The sequence below is a fragment of the Nannobrachium achirus genome, assembly GCF_963921795.1.
Source record: "Nannobrachium achirus genome assembly, chromosome: 5".
In the NCBI taxonomy this organism is placed as follows: Eukaryota; Metazoa; Chordata; class Actinopteri; order Myctophiformes; family Myctophidae; genus Nannobrachium; species Nannobrachium achirus.
The window spans coordinates 45,190,071-45,209,384 of NC_137814.1; the positions used below are offsets into that span (position 1 = coordinate 45,190,071).

The 19,314-nt window shown below is 41.5% G+C and overlaps 1 protein-coding gene across 1 annotated transcript in view; it reads right to left on the minus strand.

Annotated features, from left to right (window-relative positions):
• Positions 1-3,026: 3,026 nt before the first annotated feature.
• ap1m1 (adaptor related protein complex 1 subunit mu 1) overlaps positions 3,027-19,314 on the minus strand; it is a 17,251-nt gene continuing 963 nt past the window's right edge. Inside the window, exons 2-12 of the mRNA XM_080726597.1 lie at positions 17,756-17,912; positions 17,522-17,589; positions 17,282-17,412; positions 15,846-15,993; positions 14,397-14,523; positions 13,668-13,810; positions 13,081-13,152; positions 12,286-12,444; positions 9,160-9,285; positions 4,470-4,545; positions 3,027-4,039 (exon numbers count right to left, since the gene is read on the minus strand). Coding sequence (XP_080582723.1) covers positions 4,017-4,039; positions 4,470-4,545; positions 9,160-9,285; positions 12,286-12,444; positions 13,081-13,152; positions 13,668-13,810; positions 14,397-14,523; positions 15,846-15,993; positions 17,282-17,412; positions 17,522-17,589; positions 17,756-17,912 — 1,230 coding nt within the window. The 3' untranslated portion in view covers positions 3,027-4,016. The remainder of the gene's footprint in view (positions 4,040-4,469; positions 4,546-9,159; positions 9,286-12,285; positions 12,445-13,080; positions 13,153-13,667; positions 13,811-14,396; positions 14,524-15,845; positions 15,994-17,281; positions 17,413-17,521; positions 17,590-17,755; positions 17,913-19,314) is intronic.

Here is a 19,314-nt window from a genome sequence, read left to right on the forward strand (position 1 = left end):
CTTAAGGAATACCATGCTATGAAGTCCACACGGCCCACACACCAAGCCTTTAAGACACCCACTGTTTTTCTACCGGTGCAACAGCTATTTCAGGTTTCTGTGGGAGGATGTATATAGCTCATATTTTGTGGTCGTCTCCTATAGTAGATATATCTTTTCTTCACCTACAATCTCCGAGTGACTCATCAACTATTTGCATTTCGCAAGTGGAGGTGAAAAGAATTCTTGACGTGGAGATTGCGGGGGCCCTTCAAAGAGAGGCACGACGCCACCTTGACGTCACAAAGGGAGCAGAGTCCTACGGTGACACGCGAGGGTTTCCCTCGTTGCTAGGGAAACCATGTAAACACGGGGTTCCTCGTGGCACACCTGTGTGTGAAATCTAGACTTCCACGCTGTATACTGAGTTGTATCCGTTACCTGTTGCTTCATCACACAGTTGAGTAACCATAGTTATTTTCCATTGGCCATAAATGTAACCTGTTGCAAAAGCCTAGTGACGTGCTGTGACGGTCAAATCTAATTTATGTGTGGGGACTCTGGGGAGTAATACATTTTTATTCTAGTTAATTCAAGCACACTTTCAATAAAGTATGTTAGCTATTCAGTTCTAATGCCTCTTATGCCTGGTATTCTAGCATGACCATAGTCACAATAGGCCTCTTTTTTCTCCCAAAACTGTGGTCCCTGTTTCTGCCAACTTCCACTGTTGGCTTGGGGGAGAGTGTAGACAACCACATGCCACAGACCAAAACCTTTAAGATGCATTTATTTTGCGTGCATTTATTTATATGATATATATTAAGATAAAACGAAATCACAGATTCCGTGTCATTTTTAAATTGATGTGGGCGATGTGGAATCGAGGATACAACTCGAGAAAATTTTTACGACTGAGGAAGGTACAGCGAAAGGGCACTTTACCAAGATAGATGCCGCCGTCTCCATCAGGAGAGCATACTGTGTGTTTGTACAGTGTATGTTTGTGAACATAAGAGAGGATATTCACGACGGGCCCTAGGCTGCAACCAGACCCTCTGGTGCAATTTTTTACGACATGAAATATCTCTACTCTGGGCATTCCTCTGAACCTCAGAGGGTCAAACTTGCTTGGTGAATGTGACCTTCTCATCGCGTGCCAAATGCTGTGTTCACATCCTCTGCCAAACATCACAGGGACAGTATGCCAGCGGAGAAGAACTCAGGTCAACCAGTAAGTGTGCTACCAACGGCTGCGCTCTGGGTACGTTTTATGACTTTGAATCAGAGCAGCCAGAACTTAACTTATGCAAGAAGCAAAGAATCTGTGTGGGTGCAAGTTGACTTCAGTGCCTGAGCCTACCGGTGTTTTACTAACCCCAGACAACTAAATGAGGGCACTTAAGAACACTGGACAGATTTTAATCTGTTGATAGTTGGGGGTATTACAATTACCACATTACCATATCATACGAGTGGAAATCAGTCACCCAGAGGCGGCACAGCAGTTACGGTTACAAAAGTTACAGATAAGTATGAAAAAAAAAAAAAGTACTGTTGTGTACAGCGAAAAAAGAAGCATCAACAATACTGAGCAGTCGTAAACGAAGGTAAAAAAACAAAATGTGTCCAGTCTTTGCTACATCTCACTGTTATGTTGTCATAATACAGATAGTAATACTTTATATAGTACTGCTTATCAATGCAATGCCAAGCAAAAAAGTGACCCTAACCAAATAAAGTGTCCATAACAGCCATTGCTACATAAGTGTCTCACTGTTATCTCGTCATAACACAAGTAATAATACTACTTAATAGTGCAGTGCCAAACAAAGTGTCCATTGGTCAGCACAAAAAGCAGGAAGTGTTGCTCTCCGACACACATTCTGGACTAAAAGCAGCTGTGAGACAGCTAGCAATCCTGTCAAGTTGACATTATCGCTTATTGTGAACAGAATTCATCAACGACTATTATTCAAGCAAATCTCTTTCTCTTGAAAATGTGGAGTAAGAAGTATATGGCACACTTGCTGAAAACTACCAAGTGCAGGGCTGCATATACTGTAGTGTACAGTACCATATAAATAAGACTAGTCCCTGTCTTATTTAAATAAGACTAGTTCCTGCATGTCATCCCTTCTCTCTCCCGCATTTCCTGTCACTATCAGGAATAAAACAGTAACGTAATGCTGAATATAATAGCAGGTTGGTATGATAACAACTTTATTTATTGATGCAGCAGGGGGAATTCAGTCACCAGTGTACAGTCATGATGTCAGACCTATCTATGACGTAGACAGCTTGCCTCCTAAAAAACTGAGACCTGTCGATCACATGTTAAGACGACGCGTAGGTGTTTTGTGGAGCCAGCGTTCTGTCATATTAATCCCCTGGGGCAACGGAGCTTTGTCAGAAATTCTTCAAGCATCACCAGCACATAGCATCAGAGAATCAGAACACACCTCTTGACATTTCAGAACCTAAAAGACAAGCTTACGGCCTTCAGCACCTGCCCACGGTGACTCATAAGACTTGAACCATCAGAATCCTTTTACAAGACAAACTTAAAGCATGACCTCATATGGGACCACTGCCGTCTGGCTTTGACCTGAACAATGGCCTGTTTGTGCCGGGGCCATCTTACGCGGTGCCTGCTAGAATATGCAAGTAGACGGTTGACCGCAGCTTGAGTCACGTCCTTTCCCCGCTTCTCCTGCAACGTTTACGGAATGCTGGCTGCTAAATACCCCATGACATCACGGGACCCTGGGTATTAAGAGCGGCACTGTTGCGAAGACCTCCAGGATTGAGTGGAAAGAAACAGAGCGCTGGCTAGACCCTCAGTGCTGGTACAGGAACACCCCCTTCCCACCCGCCTTCTAACTCAGTGTGCTTTTCCCCCTCCATCCAGCATTCCACGCTGGTTTGTGGACAGGTGCCTTCAATGGGTGAGGTTATGTCAGCTCCTCGCTGTGACTAAATGGGTGCTGACAAACCCCAATGACATCAGAAACAAAGTGACGCAAAGGAGGCGTTGGAAATATTTTCTCTAAATAGATATATTTAATGATTTAAAACATGATGCATGTTTACAGACGGAGACAGGGTAACAGGTGCAGGGAGGGGGGGATTGGCATTCGGTTTTCTGCACAACATACTAACGTAAACTGTATGAAGCACACATTTCTGGCTGTCTGTATACCAAGCTGACAAACCGAAACAAAATAAAAAACATAATGACCAAATGAGAAGTCACTGCCCTAGCACTTATTCAGAGGCATACCTTATTCAGGGGTTATCAAAGAGGCGCTATTGCAGGAAGATATTTGCCAACATTAAATGACAGTGGTCTAGAGATAACACTGAGTTGAAGTGCATGAACATACACCAAATATATACAAATAATCAACACATAATGATGACAAAACACTGTTTTTCACTTACAAAACAAAAATCTAACCGCTGAATGCATTACTGACCTGTGTGGACATAAAAGCTGTAACTTGTAAAATGACCCTCTCCTTTACCAATCATTTGACCTAATGAGACATACAGGACCTTGTGTAATACTCTGAACTGAATTGCTTGGATGTAAACAGTACAGCACCATTCTTTGTTTCCGCCTTTTTCTTATAAAAGGAGCCACACAGTAGTTTGACATTACACCTAATCTATACTCCGTTGCACGCTGGTGTCATGGTGCACCGGAAATAGCAAATCTACAAGCTCACAACGTGCTGAACTGTGAACTGTGCCATTTTGTGAGCTTGTAATGTAGATCGGCTATTTTCGGTACGCGACTTCAGCACGCACGTATAAATCAGACTTTACAATCTCTGTAAGCCTTACTTGCCCAAAGGCTCCTCCATACATTTGCATCGATTACAAAATCAACATGACTAAAAGAAATGTGACAAAAAAGAAAGTTGACACTGGCTGTGTGTCATGGACTGACACCTGCCATTGATAGCACATTAGCGAGATGACTCGGCCCCCTCTGGCTTCCACCTGCCTGCTGCAGACTGAATCCCCGCCGGCTACTGGGTTCGGAGTTGATAATCTGAGGAGGAAATGGACAGCCTTAATCAAATGGACAAAGAGGGAAATCAGAAAAAAAAAAAGAAAAAAGAAAAAGAAAGTGGTGGCAGCTGATGCTTTCCACCCAGAATGAATGGAACACAAAGGAAATGAGATGAGGATGTTTAGCAATTAGTGGCAACATTAGCAAAAGGACAACATGTGAAATTGTGGTTACTAATCTTAGTAAGGAGTCGGAGTTCAGTGAGACAAAAAAAGAAAAAGAAAAAAACGTTCTTGCATTTCACTGACATTGCCACATTGCCACTTGTTCTATAATGTATCCTGTTTTCATAGAACTGCATAAGTTCAGAGTTGGTTCCCATCACATTGCACTGTATTGCCCAACTCTTACCCAATACCTGCACATCTGGGCATTCTGCACTTGACTTAGTGAAAACTGTGAAACCTACCACCATTTTGGGTGATGTATCGCACCCATGGCAAGGCCTGGTAACCACTCTTCTCAATGATTTTCAGGTAGCGCACCTGTCATAGGAAAACAAAAACAGTAAGCCATTAGTGTGAACTCTGGCAGTGAATTTACACATCTTCGTATTCCATTTTAATAGGTCCAGTTATCAACATAGGCAGTCAGGGTTACCCATCCTATGTGAACCACAACACTAAGAAAATGCATTAATATACTCTTTTTGCACCTTATGTCTAAAATGGCACTATGGCAGCCAGATCTTCAATCTCACAATAGAAGCTCACAATGTGATTTGTTGAGCTTTTAGATTGTCTATTTTTCTGCAGGACACCGTCACACAATAAAGTATAAAATAGGGCTTAAGTGCCACTTTCTGCTTCTATAAGCGTTTCACATTGCTATTGCTATAGAAATAAGTATTAATTTTCTAATACATAAATCCAGTCCGTAACAGGTGGATTTCTCATGCTTGCAGTTGAAGTGAGAGTGAGAGTGTTTGCAAAAGATGAGGAAGTGTTGTGAAGAGTCATATTGAGAAGAAGGAAGCCGTTTCCCACAAAAGAGCTGGCCTCTGCTTTTTGGGGACACATGTTGTGCTCATTTACATAACTGTACTCCTTAAAAACACCAGAAGGAGTGAAACATATACATGTCAGCAGAATGGAGTTACAACTTTCACAACTCATGTTTCATCAGATACGTGTTACCACACATTTCAATAGAAAAAACAGTACACAAATAGATTATCATCTGAACACGTACCGACGTACGGGATATACTCGAGAGTTCACATGCACACATAGGGCCGATTTTTATTTTGGTTCGGTTAGGGTTCGGTTAATGAAGTCACCAAATCTCGGCAGCACCGAACAGCCGAATTAATGCCAGTCATAATCATTTGTTTATAAATATAATAGAGAAAAAGTACTATTAGTAAGTAAGATAAAATTTGCGTTATTTAATATTTTCTGCCACTGCAACATGCGTTCAAATCAAGACTTCGGTTTTTGGATGGCATGCAAGACCAGTTACAAAACAAGTCAGGTCAATGTACAATTCCGAGCAGAAACTTGCAGCAGAACAAACTCAATCCACTCCATCCTTCAAAAAGTTCATAGACACTTGTAACTGTGTTCATAACATGCTGGACAGTAGCAGCAGAGACCGACACCATCTCTCTCTCTCTGGGAGAAGACTGGTCCATCATGGCTCCGTCTCTCCTGATTCTAATTCCCGTTCCCAGCCGAACCAGGACAGACAGGGCTGGAATTTTGTGGGTCAAGCGGTTGGCGGGCCACTGGTAAGGCCTCGCTACTGGCCGCCTTGTCATTACCTTCCACTACACAGTGAGGTCATAGAGAGGCAGAGCGCTCCTACCAGACACATGACGACAAACACGCAGACGCGGGATCACCGAGGCTGCCGGCGCAGCACTTCTCCCAGAAAGTCGGGAGCCAAACATGCAAACGGCTTGACCGTGGCACCGTAGTCAGCAAAAAACTGCCATCAAAAGCTGCCCTCCGCAAAATATCATTATGGCTTTAAATTGAGATGGGAAAACGAAGATGCTAGTTGTATCTGGCCAACTAAGTACAGGCTACATGTGTGGCCCGAGGATATCAAGCTCTTGGTAGGCGTTACAGCCAATGAGTTTGTTGACTGGTTTGGGGTCTCTACTTCACCTGGGGGGGAGGGGGGGGGGGGGGGGCGGGGGCTTTGGGAACTATACTAATAAACTATAGCTTTCCTTTCATCAAGGCACTAGCAACGTTAAGAGCTGACTGGTTATGAAGCTCAGGTCTATTTCTAGTCAGATTCCTGAGGGGAGTTGCTTGCATCACGCACGTTTTCATATGCGTGGACCCCTACATTTAGTGGTGGACTTAAGAGGAACTTTCTCATGCTTTGATATTTGCATGTGTCTAATTAAGCTGGAGTGCGTCTTCTCACACGTAGAGAGTGGTGTTACTGGTTGCATTAGTGGCTGAGAACCTGTCTACTTGGCCCCTGTAATAAGAAAAGGCCACTGACGCGGCAACAGCAGTTTGATGGGAAAACGCTGCTACGTGGTTGACCTTCGAAACCGCACGTGCACACAAGGGTTTTAACAAACATCAAGAAAAGTGTTTTTTTTTTAAGTTTAAGCACTCAAACGATGGGTTCGTTTTCTTTTTTTTTTCTTGACAGACAGTCCGGCTACAGATGATGAATGCATGCATACTTTAGTAAAACTTCTATTAAAACTCAAAGCAAACTCTTAAGTATGCATGCACTGACGTGTATTGCGGGTCCTCGAGTCCCGTCCCCGACAAGCTTTCCTGCATGTCTCTCCCTGATATCTCTATCTCCCTGTTTCCTGTCCATCTCCACTTTCCATTCAAATTGTCTGTTATAGCAATGTAATTCACTTTCTGATTAAGTTAATTTTAAAATAAATAATCAAAATACAAATTATATTTAGCAATATAGCATAATGTCAGTCTTGTCTTTTGTATATCAGTAATGATAAGGCACACCAAAGGCAATGCCATTACAGACAACATCCTTCTTACTTTACACCTGTCAATATTAATTGAGTATGACATATGGTCTTTTTTTCCTCCTTATTTCTGAACATCTGCTCATGAAATGACTGGGGAACATTTAAAAAGGGAGGGATAGGGCATTATTTCTTTCAGCTGTCCAATTACTTCAGAAAATGACAAACATTCTTATACTGCCAAAACCTCACCTCAATTACAAGTATCATATATTTTAATTAACTTTGGGTTTGCTTCCGTGTGGGCTGCATAATGTCCATACAACCTAATAATATTGTGTTGACATAGGAAATGTAGGGTTTGTGGAAAATATGACTACATTTTCTAATGACATTCAAAGTTAACTGTTACTAATGGTTTATTATAGAGTTCATGACAGCATGAGCAATAGTGAGTAACATACGTTTACATTGCCAAAGCAAGTTTGAAAACATAATAGAAACATCTACTGCTACATGTAATGAACTTGTACTGAAGTGTGAATGCTGTAGAGTGAAAGTGTACTGATGTGAAATCTTTTATATTTTGAACTAGAGAGAATATAGTCTGATTTATAATCCATCATATGCCTCGTAGCTCGCCAAAAATAGCCGCTATAAAAAGGAAAAGATTCAGTGCAGATTCTTTTCATTATTACTTTTCCACTGTGTGGAAAGATCTAAGATATAAGTTGTCCCTGCAAAGTCACCGTAATAATTAATTCAATCAATCAATCATTCCACCTCCCAGATAAGTAGCATTTAATTTAGGGTAGTACGTGAGGTTGGACTTAATTGCCGTAAATTCACAGATGTTGCTTATCAACCCACTAGCACTGAGTAAGCCAGCACTGCCTCTCTCTTATGATCTCCTGTTAATGTGAATTTCTGAGATCTTGTGTAGATCATGATAGCAAAACCATGCAAGGTTAAATGGTCCATGAATAATGTAAAATAAGAGGTACAATTATCGAAATGAACCAGTGAAAATCACCATCAATTTCAGAAGTATTTTCACTTATAATATAATTGACCTTTTTGGGTGAATATTCAGATACAGTATCTTTTGAACTTTGATGGAGACAACTCAGCAGCAGGTACTACTTTGAGTATGTACCACTGTACCATATTTGCCATATGAGTAAGAAAGCTCCAGCATTTTGTCACTTTGTCCGAATGTGGTGGTCAACTAACTTTAATCTAGGACTAAGAGAGAGGAAATACAACTTGTGCTAGTAATAGTATCCATGTCAATTTTTCACAACCATTCAAAATGAAGGGATGCGGTCCAGAGATGGCACTGCTTGAACCTCGAAATCATGTCCTTAAATGAGATACTGTCATAGGGATTTAAAAAAATGACACTGATTAGTTCTCCTCTGGCTTGCTGAGAGCATTCCTTCGACAAAGACGTGTGTATGTATTGTCCAGTGATGTTTCTTTCATTTTTCCCCACTTTTTTTTTTTTTAAGATGCTAACTATACACCACACACCAGTTGCCACAGGGATGCTGTTAACATTACACCTCTACTGCCCCCTCTGGACAACATCAGCACCAACTTAAAGAGCTGAAAATTCTGAGAAACATAAGAGGGAGGGAGGGCAAAAGGTGCAACCCTACCTACAGTACCACCCTATGACTGACATTAGTGCTTCTGTACTGTAACTGGTTACATAACTGGTTAATTGACACATGTAATTACATAGAGATTACTTTCCTTTTATTGTGTATGAAAAGCATGGCCACAGCACACACCCCCGTCACAGACTTTTTTATTTTCCTCGAATACAAAACATACCCTGTGAATTAATGCTGTTCTTTGGTATTCATATGCATATTTTTATTGTTGACCAGTTCATCAACTACCTTCTGGTTCATCTCTACATCCAAAACTACTTTAAAAACTTTGTGAAATACATACATTTCACACACAATACTGAAGCCAGGTCTGAGGTGTGTGTGTGTGTGTGTGTGTGTGTGTGTGTGTGTGTGTGTGTGTGTGTGTGTGTGTGTGTGTGTGTGTGTGTGTGTGTGTGAGAGAGAGAGAGAGAGAGAGAGAGAGAGAGAGAGAAAGAAAGAGAGACATACACACACATAAAGAAAGAGCACAAGAGTGATAAAGAACAAGAAAGAGAGAGAGAGAAACAGACCTGAATGCCTGAAGTGGTGAAGTAAGGGATTTCAAACTTGACACTGATTGGTGGCTTCCCCTCCTTGTCTTCTGCTTCAACACTGGGCAGGCCGAAGTGAGCGCGCATCAAATACTCCTTTCCACCCTGTTAAGAGTCACACAAACACTTTCTTTTTTTCTTTTCTTTAAGGGAGGTCACCAGAGATGGTCAGTCAAGAGTCAGTTAGGTCAAGTTTATTTTTAAAGCAATTCATCACCATTAGTCTCAACGACCGTGCATCACAGTCCCACATTTGTAATAAAGAAAAACACCCAAAATGACACTAAATGACACCCCATCCTTAGACCCTCAATTAACTGATTGAAAAGGAGAAAGCATGAGGAGGACTGGTATAATATTTGTAAGACACAGTGCACCATGAACATATATTTATACTGCTGGGAAGAATCACAGAAGAGGGGGCCTAATTCTAGGGTGGATGGATGAAGGCCGAATCTCTCCAAAGCCTTGGATTACAAAATTAAGTGACAATAATTCAAGTCCATAAAGTCAAAAGGTCATCTAGCCTCCACTGTCTTCCTGCCAGCCTTAAGCAATAAGCATCGTTCATGACAACGCTTGATCAATATCTGATGAGCCTGACACTGTCGTAAGACAAAACAGATACGCAAATGGACTTGCCAAATGAACCTTCAAGGCCTTACTGTCCTAATTGACAGGAGACGTTTTAACCTGCTAGTAGTTTTTAAGCCTCATTGGACAATAGAAAGAGTAAGGTTATTTTTCTGAATCACAGGAAAGTATTTGACAGTCAATTAGGGCTGTCACAATCATGACATAATCGTCTAATTGCAATTATTTTAGGTAATCGCAATTATTTTTGCATAATCGTCATAATCGTTTCAATGCCAAATGAACCTTCAAGGCCTTACTGTCCGACTCCTAACTGAGAAAAACAGGTTTTCTTACATATCACACACACAGAGAAAGCTTTGTAATATACAACAGGGGTTGACAATAAGGTCTCAGAGGCACTTGCCCGTCGGGGCAAGTACAGGTCATGTTCTACTTGCCCAAAAGTCATGCCCACTTGCCTGAAAAGTAAATCGTCCATTATAAAACAATAGGTACATTTTTAATTACTGTTCAATTTAACACTTATTTCTTTACTTTCCGGGGTTGTGCGATTAAAAAATGTCATCCCTCAATTCTTATCCAAATGTATTTTTTCTTTTCTTTAAGGGAAGTCACCAGAGATGGTCAGTCAAGAGTCAGTTAGGTCAAGTTTATTTTTAAGGCAATTAATCACCATTATTCTCAACGACCGTGCATCACAGTCCCACAATTGTAACAAAACACCCAAAATGACACCGCGTCCTTAGACCCTCAATTGACTGAGGAAAAGGAGAAAGCATGCCGAGAATGACTGGTATAATATTTGTAAGACAGAAATACAAAAGACAAGCGTGGTGCCATGTATCTGGTCAAGGTGCTGCTGGCAGCCAGCAAAAAAACATTAACAAGATTGTGGTATAAAAGTGACCCTCCAACTTGTGAGCAGTGGCTGTGCATTGAGGAGGAAATATATGCGATGGAGAGATTTACATACAAACTCAGGATACAAGAAGAACTGTTCCTTGAGAAATGGGAGAAATGGACTGAATATGTAACCCAACAGAATGACACCACGAATGTTTAATATGGACTACAATGTGATAATCAAAATGATGTAAAAATGTTGAACCTGTGAAGTTATGTACATGTGACAAACTGCAAATAAAAATTAAGTTTAAAAAAAGAAAAAGGAGAAAGCAGAACCGCCGGGAAGAATCACAGAAGAGGGGGCCTGATTCTAGGGTGGATGGATGGAGGCCGAATCTCCAAAGCCTTACCGTATTTTCCGGACTATAAGGCGCACTTAAAAGCCTTTAATTTTCTCAAAAAACTACAGTGCGCCTTATAGTCCAGTGCGCCTTATATATGGATCATTCATTGACATTGACATTCCCTTTAGCACAGCTCCATCTGTTGGATGCATAACGCAACGGTAGCGTCTATTATGTGCGCCTTATAGTCCGGTGCGCCTTATATATGAAAACAGTTTGAAAATAGACCATTCATTGACAGTGCGCCTTATAGTCCGGTGCGCCTTATAGTCCGGAAAATACTGTACTTGGATTACAAAATTAAGTGACCATAAATTAAGTCCATGAAGTCAAAAGGTCATCTAGCCTCCACTGTCTTCCTGCCAGCCTTAAGCAATAAGCATCATCATGACAACGCTTGATCAATATCTGATGAGCCTGACACTGTCGTAAGACAAAACAGATACGCAAATGGACTTGCCAAATGAACCTTCAAGACCTTACTGTCCTAACTGAGAAAAACAGGTTTTCTTACATATCACACACACACAGAGAAAGCTTTGTAATATACAAGCTTTACAAACTTGTCCGCAATCTCACGGCTAACCGCTATCTAACAGCCTACAGTTCACAACCGTCCGTATGATCCTCATAGTCGTGAGTCATTAACCCATTTAGAACGGGTACACATTTTGTGTATCATTATTTTATGCTTTAACTATTGAAAAATAGCAGATATACAAGCTCACAGCGCGGCACCGAGTGCCGCGCTGCGAGCTCGTAGATCTGCTATTTTTGAAAAATCGTGAAAATTCGACTTTTGACCCGATTACATAAGTGTCTTTTGAATCCTTCTAAGAATTTTTTAAAAACCGATGTTTGTATGTCAACAATCTGGCCAGCCATCGTCAAAGAAAAGGTGGTTTTCATTTAACTGGAGCTCAGTTAGTCTGTTCTTGAGAGACTACTATGTCAGTGGTTCTCAAACCTTTTCATGTGAAGGACCCCCAAAATGATATTTATTTGGCCACGGACCCCCATCTCAAAATATCTAGTTCAAGGGACCACCCAGAAGCAAAATTTGAGTTACAAACATTCGCTTTGAAAATACATATATTCAAAGATTTGCACACATTTTCACGACTTTTTCAAAAATAGCAGATCTACAAGCTCGCAGCGCGGCACTCGGTGCCGCGCTGTGAGCTTGTATATCTGCTATTTTTCAATAGTTAAAGCAGTCAATAATCCTAGGCCTAAATGGGTTAACACTCGTACTCACAGGGAAGGACTTGATGGACCAGACGATCTCGCTGTTCTCGGGCACCCACTTCACACTGCCCACTGTGGTCTTAAACTTGGGCGAGTCTGCGTCTGTTGGCACAGGAATGTGGATCTCTACATTGTTGGCTGTGGAACGCCTTTTGAATTGACTTTTGGCCTGAAAGAGAGGAAACAAGCAGATCGGGTTCGAAATAATGGTGCCACCGCTTACAGTACGTCACAAAGAGACCCGGATCAAATGATATTCGCAAATAATTCTCAGGAGACGTTTTAACCTGCTTGTAGTTTTTAAGCCTCATTGGACAATAGAAAGAGTATGGATATTTTTCTGAATCACAGGAAAGTATTTGACAGTCAATTAGGGCTGTCACAATTATGACATAATCGTCTAATCGCAATTATTTGAGGTAATCGCAGTTATTTTGCATAATCGTCATAATCGTTTCCATGTTGAGAAATGTTAATATAGTTTCAAACACTTTAAAAAAAGTAGTGGAAATAGCAGATTTTGTATATTTCAGTTATGTGTCATATCTGCCATGTGCAACTTCAAAGCCTAAAAGCCAAACAGAAATGTAATTGTCAACGACAAATGCACAATTAAATCGTTAATCGCAATTATTTGAGTGACAATTAATCATCGTGTAAAATGTCATAATCGTGACAGCCTTACAGTAAATTTCCATCCATTGGCTAAAAACATACAGTATATAAACACTCAACAGAAGCTCTCAATTGTCTCACAATGAAAATACAACTATTGTAAATTATATGGCAGCCGACTGTGACAAACCTTGATCATGTATTCAATTCGACTGTGGGAGTGCTTCTCAATAACAGACTCAATCCAGATCAAAGGTTTCACCTGAGAGAGAATAAAAAGACTTCAACTCAGTTTTCAACTCAGCAGTATAGCAGTGTATACAAACAGTTGTCATATTAGACAGAGGTAGGTGTAATGTAACATGTTACAATGTCACCCCCTAGTGGCTTATACATTCTACTACAATCAATTAAGGAAAAAGGAAACGTGTACATTAGTTTGCATTTCCATGACAGCCACAGCATGGGCGTTTACCTGGGAGGCATTAAATAGGTCCCATGGGCTAAATTCAGCCCTGCACAAACCTTTTCATGGTCCCCTTGTACTACTACTTTTTTTTTACTTAAACATATTTAACAACCTGATGGAAGACAAAAGCTTACATTTCTTATTATAAATAATGTCTAAATACACGGTCATGAATTTACGGTCACGGTGCATGGTCCACTCCACAACAGCCATTACCACCTGTTATGTTGTGGCTCTTGTTCTCCACGTTAAAGATAAGAATTCAACTACACTTTGCCTACAAACACACGGTGAAAAGTGCTACTCACATGAGTGTTGAGGCGGTATGACATGAGCTCAAACTCTCCGTCGGGTGGAATGAAGGAAATGGTGCGGTCATTTTCAAAGCGAGACAGACGGACACACTGGTGGAATTTGACATCCTCCAACTCCACAGATTTACTCTTCCCTCCTGGAGAACAGATCATTTAGTATAAGTTTAAGTGTGTTGTATTTTGTATTATGTTGGATGCTTAATTACAAATTGGAACCTGGATCAAATAAAAAAAAAATGTAATGGGTTGCATCATGGTTGATAGGTTTGGTTTAATAATAACCATAATAACCAAGATTTTTGAAATGTTATTTTAAATTACTACTTCTTCTTCTTCATCGTCCACAATGTAAACCAAAGCTCACGATGTATGAGCGCACACTGTACGGTCCGACTGTCAAGGTGGAGCCGAGTGCTCACAATGTACATAACTGTCGGTAAACTGTCGGCCCCTGCTGTCTGTTCTTGGCGGTTGGTAGCTGTCAAAGATGTATTTGAAAGCTCAGAGGCTTTTCAAATAAAATAAATACACACAAAAATAATGATTCCCTGCCAACGTTTCCATCTTTCATATTAGTTTTGAAAGTCCAGAACCACCGATCTGACCGTTACGCCCATATATAGGCATCCTACCAATGTGGTACTTCTGAGTAGATGAAAACAAACACCATTTTCGCAAACCTTGTTTGATCCAGGTCTCTGTTATGAGTGTAGGTCAACTCACGTCCAGTGTTCTCAAACAGAACCTTGTCATTGAGCCCCAAGCGCAACTCTGGCATCCCTGAGAGGAAGACACGCATCTTGATGGAGCCAACAATCTCGCTACGTAGAACATTACCATTGGCACTAACCTGTGGAAAAAAATAAGAAATAATATTTTAATAAACACACTAAAGAGATTTTAGTTTATTTTCACCATATGAAGACTTGACAGTGTACTCTGTAATTGTCACTTTCTTGATACCAGGCTTTCTGATGATCTGGTTTACAACAACTCAAGAAAGCTAAACTTTTCTTTTCTTCTTGATTTCTTCTGTAATTCTTTACATTTCTTCTTAATTAAGAAAGCTAAAAGCCAACAACCCGACTTTGAGAAAAGTGCGACAGTGTGTTGCAAGGAACTTGTTTTATGACTATGGTACAGCAGCGTTGCTACTCAAGAACATAAGCCCCTTGAAAGAATAGCAAGTCATGTGAGTACAGTGACTGGCATTGTACTCCAGACCTTAGCTCTCGGAAGCTTCTGTCCAAGTGCCACATGCATTTTAAACAACACATCTCCACACCAATGGCACATAACCTCCAAGATCTAGTCATGTCAGCTAACCTGAAAAATAATGTTTTTCCTATGTTTCCTATCTTTCAAAATAGAGAAACCTTTTGGAGAAAATGGTGCCTTGATACAAGCTGTTAGATAATGAAGCAGCAGGTGGATGGGTGGAATAAGTGCAGCTGAAGCTGTCATTACTGAAATTGGACATTTAAATTGAGGTAAAGGTACAAGAGCATAATTTTAACCCTAACCCTAACCCTATGTAAGCAATGTTACATAAAACAGGTTATAATATGCATTCTCTGCCACAAATAAATTAACTATGCAAACAAGAACAGCCATACTTTGCTGGCAAATCTGACATGCCCAAGAATAAAGTTGATAATAGTCATAATAATAATCCAACATCTTTGTCATCTTTTTTCACCCATAACCAGTTTGCATGCCTATAATAACCTTAATTTCTCTCACATGTGGAGCACTGCCTCCGAAAATTAAATTCTGTTAAACATCCACACATGCCCCTTTTTCTCCTGGTTTTAAATGGTGCCCGTGTTTACACTAGGCATTGTGCTTTAAAAAAAAAAAGCATGTACTCTGTGTATTAAACAGCGACGGCAGGACTGATGTGGAGAGAATTACAGCAATATAACCTTGCCACCAGTAAAGACTGCAACCGCAACAAGCCTAATGTGAAAACACTGTCAGCAACTTCGGGGGTTTTGAGGAAAGCATGAAGTTGAGCTGAGCATGTCCCCTGCGGTGTCACACACACACACACACACACACACACACACACACACACACACACACACACACACACACACAGAGAGGAAGTTTACAACACCTCAACCACTATGCCTCCAGCCGCCGCCGGCTTCTAAAAGCATTAGTTCCTACCAGGAGGTTGACCGACTCTATGACGTCCAGGAAGACCTCATTCTTCCTGTACTTGATGCCCTCCGACCTCCAGGACACAGCGTTGGTGACTGTGGCAGGGGGACGTGGGGCGCCTGTGTCCAGCTTGTGTCCCTCCTGGGTAATGTATCTGGGAGACAGAATAAGAGAACAAACGTCAGAAGCAAACGAGACTAAAAGGAAAACATCAAAGAGAGGACGGAGCTCTGCGTGATTGCCAAGGGAGGACCTGTCTGACTTGTGGCTATAGTTGGAGAACACTAGGAGAATTCCTACGCTCGTCTGCTTTAAAACTACAATCCTCTGATCAGAAGGTCAGCCGTGCAAGACGAGGAAGAAAGTCAGCTCCAAGTTTGCCGTTCCTAGTTTTGAAAAATACACGGAAATGATAGAGATGTGTATAACACAGTACTGACAGACCAAGTATTAAACACTTCTTCTATTTTATACTTAAGTTTTATATTTAATTTGTTTTTAATTGACATGCCCATATGTTCAAATATAAGCATTAGTAATGTATGTATGGTAGCAAAACGGACTAAGGAGAAAAGGAGATGCTTTTAGGCATTGGTGTGCTCTTTTTTTGTAAGGCATCTATAATGATATTCCCTCCCTCCCACACGCACAACACAGCACGCTTCGCGCACAAGTGTGCGCATATATGCACAAGGTCACCGAATGAAGTTTGAATACTATGAAGTGTGGCAGGTCGATTGTTTAATGTGTGAATTCCTTCGCCAGCTTCCTCATGAAAGACAATAGCCACACATCTTCACCTCAGACTAGGCTGAAGTCCACATTCTTGCTTCCCCAGCTCCTCCTCCTGTGTATCAGATACGCTTTCTCTGCTTTTAGCTTGGCTACGAATTTCTTTTGCCGGTCACACCAAGTATATATTGTGTGGAACACACCATGGAATACACGACTGCTTTTAGGGCATACAGCAAGGTTCCCCAATTAGTTTTCCCCAAGGGCCGAATCATGTCTAGGGTACCAAGCACGTTCCCGCTACTCCAGCGTCAGTTCAGATATTGCCGTTGTCGGGTGAAAACCTTGTATGTCCAAAACCGTTCGTTTTGCATTTATCATTTAAAAAATGATTTAAACTAGTGAAAACAGCCGATCTACAAGCACACAACGCCTCGCACCGCGAGGCGTTGTGTGCTTGTAGATCTGCTGTTTTCACTACTTTTGTGAGACGGCCTTGAATGATGAAGCAGGGCTTTACTTTGCGATACGAAGTTTCCACCCGACAACGACGATATACTAGTGTTGTTGCTGCTCTTACTGTGGTTGGTGGGGGCCTGACAGTGGGGGCCGCCTATTGGGGAACCCTGGCATACAGTATATGACATGATGACTATGTGTCAGTGTGACTAACATCAATGTGGCTGAGAGGACAGGATAAGGATACCCACTCTTGGAGGATCTTGCTGTCCGTGGTCTGGGGATATCCGAAGTCCATCAGCTCGTCCATCAGCTCATATATAATAACAAAGTTATCTCTGATGCTCTCCTCCTCCAGCTCCTTGAAATACTCTGAGAAAACCTGAGGAGAAACAAAAACACCATAACTAACCTCAATACATGACCACTGTCATTAGAATTGTATGTATTCGGGATAAACCTGCAGCCAAACTGCAAGTTAAAGAACTTACCTGGATAATTTTGTACAAAAAGGAAAACACCAGGGAGACGCTAGCATTTTTCTTGGATGTTGCGACCACTGAGGGCACAATTGTTAAGAAAAACACACCTGGTTTAGACAACAAATAAGCTCAGATTCATGTCCTAATCCACACCAAGGGTTCTGTGTAAAATACATCTTGAAGGGCTTGTCTTCAACAAGTTGACTAATTTGCACTAAGACACAGAGAGCTTATTAAGGATACGGTAGAGGTTGTTGTGTTTGATCCACATGAATCGGACTCCTCCGTGGGCCAGGATGGGAGACAGGGCTCCCTCCTCCTCTCTGTCCATCAGAAGGGTCATGAAGTGTTCAATCTCTGACATGTCCACATCTCCTCTGTAGTTGCGGCACACCAGGACCTATAAAGGAACATGGGCCACCATAGTGGGTCATAGTGGCATCATAGTGCAGTGGTTTTCAAGTTTCAACCAGTTAAATGATGGAGAGTTGGTAACCAAATGGACCATTATAGATCTGTAACTCTTGAGAGCGAGTTAAATTATCGTTAAACATCTGCATTGCTTAATTTACAAGAAGTCTTCACAATTAGAGAATATGGAATAATTGTTACTTTGATCAACGTTTGCCAGTTATCTCTCCTATGGTACCAAGATCAATACAGTGGACAAAATCTTATCCAAGGAACTCTTGGGTCAGAGACAAAATCTCATCAAATGGTGGTCCGTAGCTCAAATGCCGAATAAATAATTGGCCTTGATATGAAAAGGGTTGAAAACCACTCTGTGTGGATTAATGGAATACTTTATTAACAGTTTACAAGTAGTACAGTGGAATGATTTTACAATTATGCTAAAAGAAATAACACTTGTTTCCATTGTGGTCCAGTATATTCAACTCATCAAGGATGCTAATGATGTTATAGCCGCCCCCATCTGTGACCTCACCCATCGCTGTAGCTCGTCTGGTGAGGTCATAAAGATGGGGTTAATGACGTTGGTGTCATCATCGTTACTTTGTGTATGGCTGCAATTCTGCAAAGTGCAAACCTCCTCCTGGTTTACCACCAGAACCCTTAAGGCCTGTCCATACTTCGACCGAAACCGCCGTTTTCGGTCAAAAGGTCCTTTTCAACTATAAAATGTAATTCCTCGAAAGTTCTGGAATGCTTTTTCCCCGAACAATAGTTCTGAAATTTGCACTACGAGATGCTGTCACTCGCCGAAATCTTGTTCGGTGAAACGGCCAACGTGATTGGTCGGTTGGATCCCCCCCCCCCCAGCTACTGTACATTGGAAAGCCTGGTGACGCGAGGCTACTGTACATTTTAGCTTTTGTTTTTTGCTTTGCGACCCGCGAAAACTACTATTAGTAGGCTACTATACTGTCTGTGTCGGTGCATGCTCAATGAGCGGCACGACACGACGCAGAAGGACGAGAAGGTCGTCAAAACGACTGGCAGACATTCTCATTATTTCAAAATGTTTCTCCTCGTCCATGCCCCTCTCATCCCCTGAACGAGAGTCTGATACAGGCCATGCTCGCCTCCTCCTCAGCCGCACAAAGCAGGGCAAAATCCTCCTCCTCCTCTCTGCCTCCGCTAACATTTCCTCCTCGTCTTCCTCCACAATACGTGCCACCGCTTCCAACTTCCCAACCCTCCGAACAGGAGCGAAGTATGAACATCCGACGCTTTTTTTTCGGAAAAGATAAAAAATAAAAACGTTTATTTTTCAACCGAAAAGTTCGGTTCTGTCGAAGTATGGAGATGCCTTTATGGTGACAGCTGCTTGGCAGTCTAAT